The sequence below is a fragment of the Python bivittatus genome, unplaced genomic scaffold, assembly GCF_059951505.1.
Source record: "Python bivittatus isolate LINGU-HERP-01145 unplaced genomic scaffold, Pbiv_v1 ctg000730_np1212, whole genome shotgun sequence".
Lineage (NCBI taxonomy): Eukaryota > Metazoa > Chordata > Lepidosauria > Squamata > Pythonidae > Python > Python bivittatus.
The window spans coordinates 620912-638136 of record NW_028277109.1 but is presented as its reverse complement, the minus strand read 5'-3'; the positions used below and the strand labels follow the sequence as shown (position 1 = coordinate 638136).

Below are 17225 nucleotides of genomic sequence, written 5' to 3'. Positions count from 1 at the left end.
ACAAGATCGCAACGCAGCACAGAACCCGCGGGTCTGCACGTAGCAGGGAGGGGCCAACCCAGCCGGAGGGGGACTGGCAATCAAGGACAATGGACTCTGACCGACCCTGCCATCATGAACGATCAGGGGGGACATTGGGGGGCCTAATAGCCCACAGCCGCAACGCGATCACGAGGCGGGAAAAAGCGCGGGAAGGGGGGAATATAACAAGTGATGCAATTGTACCAAGCCAGTCCTGGCTTTGCTTGTGACTACTACGTTACGCATGAGTAAACCTTCTTTGTGAACCACACGTGTCACGAGAGTTTCTCTGTCGAACGGGGCAAATCTCACAATGGAAAGAAAAGAAGGCAGAAGAAATCAAGAGCCCAAAGGCGAGTGCCTTGGCAGGTGATCTTAGACAGGGCGACTCGGCCTCGGGGACAAGGAACCTGGAAGAAGCCAGACAACGCTTGCCGGGTGGGAAGCCATGGCTGAGGTTCTGCGTTTGCCTCCAATAAGCATGAAAGAGGCCTTCCTGAGTCTGCATTGTTCTTGCTTCCTTGGTCCTCCCTGGCTATGGGGGACTTGGCGCCTCCGTGCTCTGGTGCCACCTGATGGGCAGTGTGGACTCTCAGCCGTGCACCACAGGTCACGTGAATGATGCTGGCCATCCTAGGATCGGCAAATCACAAGCTGAGTGCGAGCCACAAAGGTGACCCAGCTACGGAAAAAGCCAATGTGATCCTCAGCTGCTAGGACGGAAGTCTCGGGTCAAGCCGAGAGAGGTCCGCTCTGCTCAGTGCCCTGATCGGCTGTGGCATCTTCGGAGGGAAGTGGACAGGCCCGAGGATGTCTGGAGGACAGCAGCTGAGAAAATTGGGACCCCGAAGAAGAAAGGAAGGTGGGAGGCATGGGGAGAGGAGATGGTGGGGAGCCTCTCCCAGGATATGTGGGTCTCTCCTGCGGAAGATGGGGCAGGGCTGTCGATGGGGGATGCAGATTCCAGCCAGATGCCGGGAGAACCTCTTCGTGGTAGGAGCTTTGCGGCAATGGAAGAAGCTTTCCTGAAAATGAAGATGTTCTGCTCCCGCGGAGGGGCTCACAGCTGCCCGAACACTGGGTGTTGTCAGAATCCTTGCAATCCATTAACCACATTATTTGCCAGCTTGCTTGCTTGCTTCGGTTTCTTCCATCCATCTTTCCAGATCCTTCCAGCATCCCCCCTTTGGGGGGGGGCTGCTGGAAGGATCTGGAAGGATGAACGGAAGAAATGACCATTAGAGGCAGATGGGCTGTTATCAAAGACCGAGGAATGCTCGAGGTCGTGCCAATGAGCGAATGTGAGAAGACTGGGAGGTTAGGGGGTGCAAGGGGGAAAGAGAAAAAGGGTAAAAGCAACTTTTGGCGTGTGCGGGCTCAGTCTTAGCAATGCTTTGGAGCTGTACACTTGTTCTCAATAAATGAACTTTCTTTTGAATCATTACTGGTTGCAAGGAGAGTTATTGAAGTTGGGAGTTGGGAGTGGCAGATCGTTACAATTTGCTAAGACTCCTGTGAGGACTTCTGATGGGGAAAAACTTGCCCTGAGGGAAGTCCAATACATGAGAGTTGTGCTGGATCGGGGGCTGGGGGCTGGCCTCTCGCCCCTAGCCAGGGAACCGGCAGTAACACCTGGATTGTCAGAAGTGGGCAAGAGATCAGCCAAGAGTCAGACGTCCAGTGAAGAAGAAGAGGACTATGCACCCAGACGGATGAAGAAGAGCCTGATGCAGCAACGGGAGATCTCCGTGAGATTCGCAGGAGATGCCGAACAACTGGCCTGCTTTCTCACCCTGTGGATCTACATGGAAGGATATGGGGCTTTGTTTCCCAGTGAAACTGAGAAGATTTCTTACGTGCCAAGTTACCTTGAGGGCACAGCGGCAGAGTGGGTCGTCAGGATGCATCGCGCAAAAGATCCGGCGCTGGGAAAGTTGGACGACTTCATGGACGCCCTGTGCAAGCGTTTTGAAGACCCGTGTATTGCTCTGAAAGCGCAAAGGGATCTGGAATGGCTCAGGCAAGGAACCAGGACGGTGTCCGAGTTCGTATTTGAGTTCAAGAGTCTAGCTCAGAAGCTCCCGGACATACCAGAGGGACGCCTCATCAAGTTCTTCCAGCAGGTTTTGCAACCCAATCTATTATAGTATGTGATGAATCGGGGCTATCCGAAGACCCTTAATGGGTGGATTGCTATGGCAGGGGAGGTTGAAGAGCAGTGGCTGACAGTGGCAGCAAGAACCCATTTGTTGACAGCGGAGCTGGGAGCCAAGAAGGTCGGGACCAAACCCAAAGAGAGCACCCAAGATGGGAAACAAGGTTGCCGGGTGTGCTTCAAGTGTGGAGAGTTGGATCATTTCACGGTAGGTTGCCCCCAAGGGAGATCAGACACCAGAGGGAAGAAGTCGGAGAGGAAGCTGGCGAAGCCTCAGAAACCGGGGAAAAAGGAGACCACAGCTGCCAGTACGGAGGTAGGGCTTCAGAGAACCCCAGAGTTCGAGTCATTGGAGGGAGAGGAACAGCCGGCAGGAAACTAAAATTACCTGCTTTAATACATGCCCGAAAGCAGGCATCCTTCCCAGGGCGTGAAGATTGATCCAGGGATGAGTCGGAGAGTGAAGAAATGGGGGTGAGTCCCATCAAGATCTGGGTGAAGCTGAGGGTGTTGAGGACAAACCATAGGTTGGACTTGAGGGGTCTCATAGACTTGGGGTGTTCCCGCTGCCTAATAAATCCCATGATTGTTCACAGGTTGGGACTGAGGGTGAACAGACTCAAAACTCCAGTAATATTCTCTCAGTTGGATGGGTCCTCAGTGGGGCGGGGGGTGTTGTCCTGTGGAGTTTTGTACGGAGAAACTCGAGCTGAGGATGGGGACTCACCGAGAGACTATAAAATTCCTGGTGACTCCCATGGAAACCCATCCCTAAATCTTGGGGATGAATTGGCTGAAAAGGAGGAACCCCAAGGTGGATTGGGATGAGGGCACTTTACAGTTTCCAAAAGGGGACGGTACGGAAGTGAGAGGGATTGCCAAAAAGTCATCAGAGGTAGAGGTGGCTGCAGTGAGTGTGGGAGTATAACTGAGGGTTCGACTTAGTTTCGAGCAGCGCCGAGATTTGGAAGCGGTGTTTAATGAAAAGGAGTCGGACCAACTACCCCCCCATCAGCCAAGTGACTGTGCCATAGAGATCAAACCCGGGGCTAAATTCCTGAGCAAAAAGATGTATTCTATGATGCCTAAAGAACTGGAAGCCCTGTGGGATCTTATTGATAAAAACCTGCAGAGGTTATTGAGCCGACTCAATCCCAGATAGCGGCACCAGGGCTATTCAAGGAAAAGAAAGACGGTTCGCTAAGGCTTTGCATGGACTATAGAGAGTTAAATGCTATCTGCCAAGATAATAGATATCCTTTGCTGCTAATGAAAGACTTATTAGCTCACTTGTCAAAGGGAAAAATTTTCACTAAGCTGTACTTACAGGACGCATATTTCTGGGTGTGAATACGAGAGGGGGATGAGTGGAAGACGGCATTTAACTGCCCTCTCGGTTGTTTCCGATACAAAGTCATGCTGTTTGGATTGAACGGGGCCCCGGGGGTGTTTATGAAACTCATAAATGAGGTTTTACAAGAGGACTTGTACCGGGGTGTCTTGGTGTAACTGGATGATGTACTGATTTATACTGAAAATATGGATGAGCGTGTGAAGTTGGTGAGGAAAGTGTTGAGGAAGCTGTTGGATGTTCAGCTGTTTGCCAAACTGTCTAATGTGAATTCCATAAGGAACAGATTGATTATTTGGGTTATCGGATATCGAATAAGGGGATTGAGATGGACCCAAGCAAAGTGAGGGATGTGATTGGCTGGGAGGCTCCCAAAATGTGGCAGCAGCTTCAAAGTTTCCTGGGCTTCGCCAATTTTTACTGCTGGTTCATTCTGAACTTCGCGCAGGTGGCGCTCCCACTTGCCGATCTACTAAAGACTAAGAGAAAGGATAAAGCAAAAGCCTCGAAGCCTGGGGCTCCACTAGTGTGGTCAAAGGAATGTCAGGAAGCATTTGAAAAGTTGAAAAGCTTGTTCATGGCGGAGTCTATTTTAAAACATCCCAACCTGGAGAAGCTGTTTGTCATTCAAGCAGATGCTTCGGACATAGCGGTGGGGGCTGTGCTGCTGCAGAATTCGAAAACTGGGGAGTTATACCCATGAGCATATATTTTGTGGAAGTTTTCTGAAACAGAGAGACGGTGGTTAGTTTGGGAGAAGAAGGCTTTCGCGGTGCGCTGAGTGCTAGTTTGCTGGAGATTTCTTTTGGAGGGATCGCCCCACCCCTTTGAAATTTGGACTGATCACAAAAACCTGGAAGCCCTGACAGCCCCAAGGAAATTGTCCCCAAAGCAACTGAGATGAGCTCAGTATTTCCACTGGTTTAATTTCACACTAAAGTGTATTCCCGGGGAAAAATTTTCCTGGCAGATGCTCTTTCCAGATTGTCCCAACACAACAGCAGATGTGAGGAAGTGATGGCACTGATCATCCCACGCACTCATCCGGGATTGATGGCAATCACCAGGGCGCACAGCAGGAAGGCTGGGGGTGAGCCAGAGGGAGAGTTGTTGAAAAAATTGAACAGCCAGATATTGGAGGATGACTGGTTCAAAAAGAACAAAGACTCTTTGATCAATAAGCAAGGGGCGTGGTGGTGGCAAGACAAGCTGTACGTGCCGACTGAAGCACTCCAGTGGGTATTGCAGAGGGCCATGGCAGCAAAACCGTTGGGCATTTTGGATTTGTAAAAACCCTGCACCTGTTGCGGTGCCAATTCTGGTGGCCAATGATGAGGAAGGATGTAACTGAATATGTGGCCACCTGCCCCATGTGTGCAATGGCAAAAAAGAGGGGAGGTAAACCAATGGGGCTTTTGCAACCTGTGGCAAACCCAGACAGACCTTGGAGGCAAATTGCAATGGACTTTATTGTTGAATTGACTGAAAGCAACAGAAAGACAGTGATCTGAGTGGTCACTGATCTGTTTTCCAAGCAAGCTCATTTTATAGCCTGCCCCTCAATCCCTTTGGCCACCAAACTTGCTAAGTTGTTTATCCAGCACGTGTACCGAGCTCATGGGGTCCCAGAATGAATCATCAGTGATCACGGGGTCCAGTTTACTGCAAAGCTTTGGAGAGCATTCCTAAAGTTGATTGGGGTGACTCAGGCTCTGAGTTTGAGTTACCACCCCCAGAGGGACGGGGCTTTGGAATGATTGAACTCTGTGTTAGAGCAGTACTTGAGACGTTAACTATCAACAGAACAACTGGGATGACCTCTTGCCTTTTGCTGAAGTAGCCTATAACAACGCAGTACATCAGAGCATGGGGCTAACTCCTTTTAAGATAGCCACAGGGCATGATTTTGTGCCAATCCCAGAGCTACCTCAGGAGTCCACTCAGGTTAGTTCTGCAGATGAGTGGCTCCAGCAGATGACGGAAGTATGGCCAAATGTTAAGGCAGAACTGGAAGAGGCAAGAGCAACGTATAAGAAATATGTAGACTGGAAAAGAGCCCCAGAAAAAGACTGGAAAGTTGGGGACAAAGTCTTTCTATCTACCAAGCATTTGAAATCCTTAGAACCCTCGAAAAAGCTGGGACCAAAATTTGTGGGGCCATTTGTGATACATAGTCATCAACCCTGTTTCGTTCCAGTTACAAATGCCCCCACCTTCAAGAGGATTCACCCAGTGTTCCACTGTGATCTGCTAAAACCTTACAAAGAGTCTTTGACATGGCATCCCACACTGCCAACACCAGACCCATGATGGTTGAGGGGGAGCAACATTTTGAAGTCAAGGAGATTTTGGATGCTCGAAAACATAGAGGGGGGTTACAATTTTTAATTCAATGGAAAAACGTCCCTAAATCTTTAGCTGAGTGGGCAGAGAAAAAACATGTGAAAGCTCTGGACTTAATCAAGAAGTTTTCCCAATGTTATCCAGACAAACCTAAGTGTTCTTTTATTGTAATGTTGTGTATGTATATATATATATATATATATATATATATATATATATATATATATTCCTTTTCTTTTCCAGACTGATGGTTCCACATCTCCGGAGTAATCCTTCCTTCTAGAGGGGCGGCATGTCAGAATCCTCGCAATCAATTAACCACATTATTTGCCAGCTTGCTGGCTTGTTTCGGTTCTGCCATTAAGAGACATGGCAGGGGGTGATGGAAGAATCTGGAAGGATGAATGGAAGAAATGACCGTTAGAGGCAGATGGGATGTTATCAGGGACTGAGGAATGCTCAAGGTCATACCAACGAGTGAGTGTGACAAGACTGGGAGGTTAGGGGGTGCAAGGGGGAAAGAGAAAAAAGGGTAAATGCAACTTTTGGCGGGTGCGGGCTCAGTCTTAGCAATGCGTTAGAACTGTACACTTGTTCCCAATAAATGAACTTTCTTTTGAATCATTACGGGTTGCAAGGAGAGTTACTGAAGTTGGGAGTGGCAGATCATTACAGGTGGGATCCTCGGGCGAGTTTGAGAGATTCGGATCCACACACGAGGACACGCGCCCTTGGACTCTTCTCTGCTGTCTGAAACTCTCAGGGAGATGGAGAAGAGAGGTTTGCAGATTGGATGGAGCCAAAGAGTCACGCAGGAATCAATGCAAAGACAGGAGTAAGAAATCTTTAGCTTCTCAGCATGACCAAATTCCTGACGGTCCAGCCCACCAAATTTCTGTCCGAGATAGAAGGACCAAGTTTTAGGAAGAAAGGTGAACATGTTCAAAGAGAATTTGATTGACGATCACAGAACCCACATTTGAGGGGAACATCCATGCAAAGAGGATGGAGAAAGTTACAAGGGGCTCTCATTTCTTCTCTATGCAACAGAATCAACCTGGCGGAGAACCTATAAATGCAGGGAGGGTGGGAAGAGCTTCAGGCGGAGCAATGACCTTCTTTCCCATAAGAGCACTCCCTCAGGAAGAAAAACCATGTAAATGCTTGCAGTGTGGGAGGAGCTTCAGGAGGGGTGATTACCTTCCCACAAAAGGATCCACTCAGGGGAGAATCCCCAGAAAGAGGAGACTCACCGGGGTCCACTGAGGTAGACTCTAAGCTCCTGCTTTGACCTCTAAAAGGGACTTTCTCTGAACAGGACAAAATGGCCCAGCACAGGGACCCAGCTGTGATCTGAGATGGCCTCATAATGCACAGCTAATCCGGGATTCCTCCCAAGGTGGGATGAGAGGATAAGAGGAGCTATGCTGGCAAGAAGACCTATAGATGTGTGTGGGAAACCTCTCCCCTTCTGCGGAGGACCAGAAATTCAGGGGTGGAGGGAGCTGATTAAATGGCATCTGACCTGGAGGGAATATGGAGCTGAGAGAGACCAGGCTTTTTGGACAGCATCAACTCACATCATTCCAGGGTTTTCCTACAGTCTAATTTATTGTTTTATAGCAAATAAAAGCCCAGGGAATTTACCCAGAGGAGAATAGCAAGAAGATGAAGCTCCTGCGCATTCAAAGCCAAGAGAGATGAGACGGAGAAACGAGGGGGGATCCAAGGAAGGGGAAGAGGTTGGGGCTCTGGTGGGCAGAGACCAGTTGATCCCTGAGATCGCTCCTCAGGAAATGGGGATCCCAGGGTGGCTGGTGCATGTGGAGCTCTGGATCTCTCTGGATCTGGTGGCCCCCAGGCTTGGCTAAGCGCCAGGTGGATTTCCGATTAAGTGGCTGGAGGTGGGTGGGTTGCAGCCATTGGTCTGAATGAGGGTCTGTGCTGAGCAGGAGAAATTGGGGGGTCTGGAGGGACAGGCAGGCCAGGAGTTCCTGGGGGCAGACGGGATGGTCTCCACCCCCTCCCCGTTTCCCCCTCCCTCAAAAGACAGAGAGGTCCCAAAAGGAAGCTGGTGGGTCTCGGAAGGAGAAGGTCCAGGCTGTGATTCTCATCCTCTCGCCAGTGTTGAAGCTCCACCCTTGAAGGGTTGCACAAAAGGCAGAAATTCATCAGGTGCTGAAAATCTTCAGCGATTTTGCATCTGAGAGCAGGAAGGGATAGCAGGATTAATTCATGAGTGCTGTGAAAAAAAGAGATGGGGAAGAAAATTAAAATATACAGTAAAACCTTCAGTGTAAATAAGGTTTTTTTGGAGAGTCTACAGGAAACACACAGGGTGGGCTTCCCCTCCCCCTCCCTTTCATCTCCCCCAGGCAGGCCCAACCTTCAGGGGGTGGATGATGGGCAGGGCCCAGATGGAGGGGGAATCCACCCCTTTCAGCAAGGAAAAGGCTGTGAAGGACCAGGGATTCCTCCCCATCTCATCTCCGGGGCTCAAAGGGGGTCCAAGTTCAGCCGAGGGGCTTCAAAGGGAGGCTCCAGCCTGACCTTGAGAAGGTGGAATTTGTCCCTAATTGGCTTAATTAAATAAATAAATTCCTCATTTTGGGACATTGCCAAAGGGAAGGGAAGGAGGGGAGGGCATTCAGGTCATTGGGGGAAGGAGAGGAACACCCCAAGTTTGTGGGCTGCCCATCCTGATCCCCCTTTTGACCTTCCACACAAGCTTCGGCCAAGGGACACCAGGCTGGACACCAGATACCATTTCTGACTCTACCCTCTGAGCACCATCTTCTCGGTTCAGATGAAGTATCTGCTGGGGGGGGGAGGCCTCCTCTCTTGATTGACCCCCTAATTAAGCCACGTCGTGGGGGAGACTTTGGTGTTGTGATGGAATGGAATTATGAAGGCCAAGCTCAGGGAGATAAACATTTTCTTGACTGATGTCAGGCCTAGCCCAAGGAACTCCAAGAGACCATGCCAATTCAGTCCAGCTATGTTTATCAGCTACAACCTCTAGCAAGAATCTTCCCAGACTAAAACCCCAGTTCCCAAAGTCCTCCAGCCACAACAGTGCGAATTCCTCAGGGAGGTGCCAGTCTCATCCTCTTGTTCCTCCCACGTGGTTCTGGTGAGCTAAGAAAATGTTTATCTCCCTGAGCTTGGCCTTCATAATTCCATTCCATCACAGTGTTGCCTGCTGCTCTTGTCTGCGATTGCAATCCTCCCTCCCTCCCCCCCCCAAGATATTCCACCTTAACCCAGAAGATGCTGCTCGGAGGGTGGAGTCAGAAATGGTGTCTGGTGTCCAGCCTGGACTCCCTTGGCCGGAGCTTGTGTGAAGGGTCAAAAGGGGGGCCAGGAAGGGCAGCCCACAAACTTGGGGTGCTCCCTCTCCCTCCCCAATGACCTGCATGGCCCCCCCCTCCCTTCCCTTTTGCAATTTCCCAAAATGGGGAAACATCCTGGGGGAGGCTTTGGTGTTGTGTGCTGCTCTTGTGTGCGATTGCGTTACGTTTTGGGGTCCCTGCAAGGAAAAGCCGCCAAAAATCTTGGAAAAGGATTTGGGGAGTCCAGAAAATGTTTGGAGGCTTTGCGGGTGATTCAAGGCTCTTTCAGCTCCTTAAGAGAGATTTTTTGGGAGGAGAGAGAAAGAGAAAAACTTATTGATTAATGGAGGGCGAATAGAAGAAGCTCACCTGGTTGTTGGATGGGAGTTGCTAGAAAAAGGGAGAGAGATTCATTCAGAACTTTTTTATCTTTTCAATAGGACTGTTTTTGACATATTTACTGTTTTATGTTTTTTGCTATATGCTGCCAAGTCACTTCTTGTGGGCGGCCTGATAAATTTCATAAGTAAATAAATTAATAAAGGGCTGGAACATTTACGGGGTCAAGGTCCCATTCTATAGCCTATAATATTTATTTATTTATTTATTTACTTACTTACTTACTTACTTACTTATTTTTAAACTTTAAGTCACCAACGGGTGACTCTGGGCGGCTCACAATAACAAAAAAGAAAAAACACACCAATCCCTCCAACAGTGGCTAAAATCCATAAATAATTAAAATACAAACATACATTAAAAATGTCCTAACCCCCCCCCTGTATATTTTAGCACTAACACCTTCAAGATGCTGGGGAGGGGGAGCCAGAACCCATCACCCCACCAGCCATCTCCACAGATGCGAGCCTCTGTGGCTGTAATATTGAACTACATCCCCCCCCCCTTTTTCTTTTCTTCCTTTGAGTCAATGTTGACTCCTGGCGACTGCCCGGACTAGTCCCTGCAGTTTTCCTGGCAAGGTTTTGGAAGGGGGTTGCCATTGCCTGCTTCCTGGGGCTGAGGGACAATGGCTGGCCCTCGGTCACCCAGGGGGCTTTGTGCCCAGGGCAAGACTGGATCTCACAGCTCCTGGTTTCCAGCCTGGTGCCTTCACCACCACCCCAAATGGGGTCTCCTATCCCTTATGCCCCTCCAGGAAGAAAAATGTCTCCAAACCTATTTCCCAATGACACCCTCAGCCTTGGGATTCGGGGGCCCAAGAGGACCCACCTTGCCATCTAGCTGCAAGGCCTCCCCTAGATGGTCCCCTCCCCATAACCTCTCACCCAGCCCCCCACGGACTCACCTTTCTTGTTCTTCAGGTAGAGGGAGAGCCCCACAGCCAGGAAGACCACCCCCAGCACGGTCCCCACGGCCCCCGTCCAGAGCTTGCTCTTGGCAGCGTTGGAGGAACGTGGCTCTGGGGAAGGAGAAGGAGCCTCGCGTGAGCAGGAGGATCAGGGCCAGCCATTCTGGCTCGACACCCAGGGAGGGTCTTTCCAGCCCCCCCTCATCAATGACCCCTTCTCTGTGCACGACGGTGTCCCCACACCAGGAGAGAAGGGAAGGGGAGGAAGGGAAAGGCTTACCCCACTGGACGGTGACGGGGGCCTCCAGGCTGGCGTGCCCCACCTTGCAGGCGTAGACGTCCCCACGCTGGGGCTGGGTCTCCAGCAGCACCTGGAGCTGGTAGGTCCAGTCTCCCTTCTGGAGCTCCTCCCCGAAGGCGACGCCCTCCTTCTCCGGCCGCCCGTTCTTCAGCCACTGGACGTCGATCTCCAGGGGGTAAAAGCCGGTCACGGTGCAGAGGAGGATGGTGTTGGGGGAACCGGGGTCCGTCTTGGTGGGGGAGATGGTGACGGTGGGCTTGGCTGGAGGGGAGGGAGAAGGAGGGACGTGAGGGACCCAACAGGGCCCAGGACGGAAGAGCAAGCTGGTCAGTTCAGGCCAAGGTCCGTCTTAGTCTCGGAAATGTTCTGCGTCTCAAGTCCCTTTCCAAGAGTTTTATTTGGAGAGAGGGAGAAAAACTCCACTTTCCTCTTTTGCAGCCTTTCCTGTCCACTGCTGAGTCAGCTAAATTTGACTCTGAACGAGATGAGAATTATCCAGCTGATTTGGCTGGATGGCCCCCAAAGAGGGTGCTTAAGGGCTCCCTCCAGGTGGGAAGGGGGTTTTGGGTAGCATCCCGGGGTCTGTCCTGGGTCATGGAGTTGGGGGGGATCGATGAAGCTCGTGGCCTTCCGGGAAGACGTCAGTGGGTGAGACGAGGCTGATTCTCTCTCCTTCCTTGGCTGCAAAAATCAAAATGCTTCTGCAACTTCTGCTATTTTGGGGGGAGGCAGGTGGCTCATAAACGGGGCACCCGCCCTCCTTCTCCCCCCAGAGGGGTCTCTGGCACTGGAGTTGGAAACAGAATCGAAAGTCTTACCGCTCTGGGGCTCGACTCTGATCTCCCTGGACCAGCTCACAGGAGACGCTGCTGCTGGTGGGAACAGCCGGCGTTGCCAAGAGAGTTAGTTAACCGGCCCGTGTTTCTGGAATGATGAAATGAGAGTCCAGGGACCTCATTAGGGACTTGCGTGCCCAAAACAAGGGCTGCACAGAGCACGCAACCCGCTTCTTTGTCATCCATGAAACAGGCAAGGCATTTCATCATCTCTGCTTTGCCAGGAAGCAGCAGTCCTTGGTGAGCCTCACGCGCATTTTCCAGAATACCTGGAGGGATTCATTACAGACCCTTGCAAGCCGCCTCTCTGCTAGAAATGTCCTGGCCGGGAATTACAGCAGCTGACGTCCAACAAATCTGGAGGACGTCAGTCTGGGGAGTCATAATAATAGACCCAGTTTGGTCTCGTGGTGAAGGCCCCAGGCTGGAAACCAGGGGACCCTGAGTTCTAGTCCTGCCTTAGGCATGAAAGCCGGCTGGGTGGCTTTGGGCCAGTCCCTCGCTCTCAGCCCAGCTCACTTGACAGGGTGGTTGTTGTGGGGAAAATAGGAGGAGGAAGGAGGATTAGGTGCGTTCGCCACCTTGAGTCATTTATAAAAGTAATAAAGGCGGGGTTAAAAAAACTACAAAATATATCCTTTTTGTTTTTTTAATTCACCTGAATTCTTTTTCTCAAAATGCACACATCTAAACTTGCTTGTCTAATATGGAGAAAGGGGATAGAGAGATAGAGAGATAGAGAGATAGATGGATGATAGAAATAGATGTTTCCAGCCTATCACCATAAATGATTTTGCAAGTGAGTGTGAAGAGCAGGGTCAAGGAAGCCCCAGAGCCAGGTGGCCACCGCCAGATATCACTGGACTTGCTGCTCATGAGACTGGAGTAGCCCAAAGAGATGGAGCGGAGTGGCCAGAGGTGGTCATAGGCTTCTGTTCCTGTGCTGGGGAGCCCTGATCTTCCTTTTGGATGGTCACATTTTGCCTCATTTTGAACAGAGGACTGAGTAGACCACTTGCCTGGTACTCATATCGATTTTAGCACTGCTATTCATATCTCAGCTCTCCAACCTTCCTATTTTATCATTTAAACTTGTTTTAGACTTTGTTTTTTGTTGTTGATTTGGAACTCAGCTGGGACCCTTCCTTATGGTGAGATTAGATGATTCCTGGCTGGATCGTTGCGATACCCAAACCCCGTGGCCACTCCTGCGGTGCCTGAGAATAAGGCTAGTTTGTGAACGCATCGCCTGGGAAGGAGACTCTTTTGCCCAGCATGGGGGGCAGGGGGGGGGAGGCTTGTGCAGAGGCCTGGCGGGACCTCAGAGCGAGCAGAAATTGTGAAGGGAACTCAGGAAACAGTCACACGGGGATTTCAACATACTGTACAGACAGATATACTTGTATACCATTTATGCTATTCCCTTTCAGAGCAAGGATCCCAACATAACTTTCATTATTACTATAACCCCATATTAGTTCTAATCATCAAATCTATACAACACAATTTCATTTTTTTTCTTTTTCTCAGAGAAAGTCCAAAATAGCTTTCCAATTAACGTTAAAATTACAGAATATCTTTTCTCAAATCAAAGCCATCAACTTCACCATCTTTGCCAGCTCCATCAGCTTCACCATCCATTCTTCCATTGTAGAGAATGTCATCTTCTTCCACCTTTCTACATATAAAAACCTTAGTACAGTTTTCATACCTAAGAACAAAAATTCCATAAATTTGATAACAAATATATTTTAATCTTAGTTAAAAATAAATCCATTTTATAACCCAACTTATCATTTTCTCTAACAACAAAAAAAGGAAATGAAATCTCTCCCCCTTCATACACAGATCCTTAAAACCTCGTCATTGAATCCTGGTCAGAAAAAGATCCCAATAATAACTACCCAAACCCTCAACATACAGTATATATTAACCGTAACCAAATAAGTTCACTTTGTAAACCTTTTGTTCACTTTGAAAGAGCTTAATCTTTCATCCTTTCAAATAGCGTTCCCCAAGTTGATTCCCCATTGTTCTCGTCTTCTCCCAGAAACAGCCCCAGTAATTTCTCTTTGTCTCTTCCCAGGAACAGCTTCACGGATTCAACACATTCCTTTTGCAAATCCAAGATAAAAAGTCTTTCCAAGTCGTTCTTCCTGTCCCTTATCTGTATGTCCCCTTGGATCATGGTGACATCAGTGGGTTTCATCTGTAAATCCATTCTGGCATCACTCTTATCCTTTGGCATTTTGACAAGCATTTTCGGATCCACAACATCTTTGTTCATACAACCTTCACAAACCAGCTTTTTTCTGAACTCCAAATCCACATTCAAGTCAATCTCTACCTCCATTTCAAAATTAACCATCTTATCCAAACTTTATCTTTTTTTCAAGAGACTTGAATTTAGCTCCTAATTGATTTCCTAAGTTATTTTATCTTGTTTCATCCTTTGTTTTTTATTGCTGATTTGGAACTCAGCTATTTGGAACTCAGACAGACATAGCATTTATGCTATTCCCTTTCGGAGCAAGCATCGTTATGTGACATGCAGAGAACCAGTGGGAAAGAGCCGAAGAAGGTACTAAAGGCTGGAGATAAGACAGAGAGAAAGGTGTAGCTCAGTCTAATTCACACCTTTGCCATTCATTATACTCTCCATATCTTTTCATCCTTGCAAACCATCTTGGCTTCCACCATCCCCATACTTTGTTTCCTACCATGGCATTTGCTCTCTGACTATCCAACTGTTCTTCCTGTTCCTCATTGGAATTCTGTCTTAGTTAGAGCTTCTCTTTGCTCTGGGGAGGTAGAAGCCAGGCTAGGAGAAGGGTACTGCTTTTGCTTGCAGGTTCCTTGAGAAACGTATTTGGCCAGGGTAGAACACAGAGTGCTGGAGTCACTGAGTTTTCATTAGGATGCAAGGTCCAGCTTCTCAGGTTCTGCTCCACAACTCCAAAAGCTTTTTCTCATGGAAATGACTCTGCAGGTGCCTTGAGAACGTACTTCTACCACAGTTCAGGTGCCAGTTTTATACTTCTTAAGGCCACAGACACATGAGGATCCACAAACCCTAACCCCAGAATGAATATTATGCTGTCTTCTGGCAATTGAGAACCTTCTGCAGGGCTGACCTTACCTCCTTGTTGCGGAGGCTGTAGATCAAAGGGTTCAGCATGGGGGTGATGATGCAAAATGTTGTGGAGATCAGAGTGTCAGTCTCTAGGGAATACCCAGCACTGGGCTGGTTGTAGTTCAAGAATCCATTTCCAACACAGAGAGTTACAACACCAATGTGTGATGCACAAGTGGAAAAGGCTTTGTGCCTGCCGGTGGTGGAACGAATCTGCAGAATGGAGCCCAAAATATAGAAATAGGACAGGATGATGAAGAAGAAGGGGCTGAGGCCCACAAAGAGGCTGGTGATGTGATTGGCCAATTCGTTGACCCAGGTATCACTGCAGGCAATTTTCAGTAATGGGGGAACATCACAAAAGATGTGAGGAACCTGGTGGTTTCCACAAAAATCCAACCTGGAGGCCAGGGCAGCATGGATGGCTGAGTCCAAGAAGCCCCAGACCCAAACGGCCACAGACAGCTGGATGCACACCTTGCTCCTCATCAGGTGGGCATAGTGCAAAGGCTGGCAGATGGCCGCATAACGGTCATAGGCCATAACGACCAGGAGTGCTGGCTCACATCCCGCAAAGCCAATGAGGAAGAACGCTTGTGCCAGGCATTGGTTGTAGGAGATGGTATGCTGCTGGCATAGGATGTTCACCAGGATCTTTGGTACAACCACAGAAGAAAGGCAAATATCCAAGCTGGAGAGCTGGCTGAGGAAGAAGTACATGGGGGTGTGAAGGTGGGAGTCCAGGAGAACCAGGGTTAGGATCATGAAGTTTCCCATCAGTATGGCCAAATAGACAGCAAAGAACACTAAGAAAAGGTGGTTCTGGTGGCTTAGGAGTCTGGAGAATACCAGGAAGATAAATTCTGTGCCTTGTGTTTGGTTCTGGGAATCCATGAGGAAGAAAAGGGACAGCTGGGAAGAGAGAAAAATGCATGTCAAGAAAGCAGTGAGGGGCAATGGACCTTGGAAAATGCATGGAAGAAACAAAATGACAAAAGTCATTATTTGAGGAATGTGGAAGTGTGGAGGATGAAATTTTAGGGATCGCTCCCATCCAAAGAAGAGCTGATTGCTTGTGCCATTTTGAAGTAGAATTAGCTGCGAGGTAAAATGAACTAGATTGGGGATGCAGAGCTGGGGGAGCAGAGCTTAATCGTCTCCCTGCATTCCTGGGGCATTCGGCATGCTGAGAAACTCTGAGGAACTTCCCTTCCTAGCTTGGCATCAGCACCTTATTCCATACAGAGGACAAGTGGCTTGTCAGGGGAAGATGCCACAGTATCGAGTATGGAAAGTCTGTGGAGGAAGTAGCAGTCCTCAACAATGCCTTCTCCCACCCCTTGTGTCCTGAAAGTGACTTTTTGACTCTCTAAGCTGCACCAAAATGTATTGTCGAAGGCTTTCACGGCCGGCATACGATGGCTGGTGTGGGTCTTCCGGGCTGTGTGGCCGTGTTCTTGAAGTTTTGTTTCCTAACGTTTCGCCAGCACCTGTGACCGGCATCTTCAGAGTGCAGGAGCACAGACAGGAGCAGTTCTCTCTGTGCCCAGAGTGATGTGACCCTTTTGTGGGTATTTATAGAGATCTGAGGGTGGGGGGAAAGGGGGGGGGATTAGGGGTGTGTGTGGGGGGTTGAGTTACTGAGTGGCTGCTTGTTTTGGTGTCAGAATCTGTGTGTATCTTCCTGGGGATTAGGCAGGGTTTTTTCTTCTATTGAATTGTTAACGAGGGGCTCCCCGACATATGAATTATCCAAACATCTGGCCACCCTTCTACAGATCTACGTTGGACAGACTCCAGCCCACATCAGAGACTCAGGACATTTCATCGACAAAATCAGCACCCTGAAACTCAACCCCACGGACAAACTGGTCAGCTTGACGTGGTCTCCCTGTTCACCAAGTTACCAGTGAGGGACACCCTGGCACTCATCAAACAGATCTTCCCAGAAGACAAAACAGCCTTATTTCAGCACTGCCTAACAACCAGTTACTTCCTATGGGATAATGAGTACTACGAACAGATGGACGGTGTCGCCATGGGAAGCCCCCTGAGCCCAGTTGTAGCAAATTTCTACATGGAACATTTTGAAAAATGGGCTTTAGAAACCACACCCGTTACCCCAACAGTCTGGTTCCGATTTGTGGATGACACCTTCACAATTTGGAATCAGGATGAAGAAGACCTAGAGAAGTTCCTGAACCACCTAAACAGTGTCCACCCCAATATACAATTCACCATGGAAAAAGAAGTGGACGGCCAACTTCCATTTCTAGACACATTGGTCATACGCAAACCAGACCTCAAATTAGGACACAAAGTCTACAGAAAACCCACCCACACAGACCGGTACCTACACAAAAACTCCAACCACCACCCATGTCAAAAAAGAGGCATTATCAAAACCCTCATGGATCATGCCAATCGGATCTGCGAAACCCAAT

General features: G+C 49.1%; 2 protein-coding genes across 3 annotated transcripts in view; both read right to left on the bottom strand.

The window, feature by feature from the left end:
* LOC103061011 (H-2 class II histocompatibility antigen, E-S beta chain-like) overlaps nt 1-17225 on the bottom strand; it is a 64570-nt gene that overhangs the window by 6036 nt on the left and 41309 nt on the right. The window contains exons 3-6 of one of the 2 annotated variants that reach the window (XM_088129048.1): nt 10792-11073; nt 10509-10622; nt 9572-9592; nt 8042-8112 (exon numbers count right to left, since the gene is read on the bottom strand). In XM_088129048.1, the coding sequence (XP_087985174.1) occupies nt 8099-8112; nt 9572-9592; nt 10509-10622; nt 10792-11073 (431 nt within the window). In that variant the 3' untranslated portion in view covers nt 8042-8098. Of the gene's footprint in view, nt 1-8041; nt 8113-9571; nt 9593-10508; nt 10623-10791; nt 11074-17225 lie in introns of those variants that run through there. The other variant, XM_088129047.1, reaches the window with a different exon arrangement.
* On the bottom strand, nt 14740-15687 carry LOC148213993 (olfactory receptor 5V1-like). Its single transcript, XM_088129057.1, has one exon. The coding sequence runs from the start codon at nt 15673-15675 to the stop codon at nt 14740-14742; it is 936 nt and encodes a 311-aa protein (XP_087985183.1). The 5' UTR covers nt 15676-15687.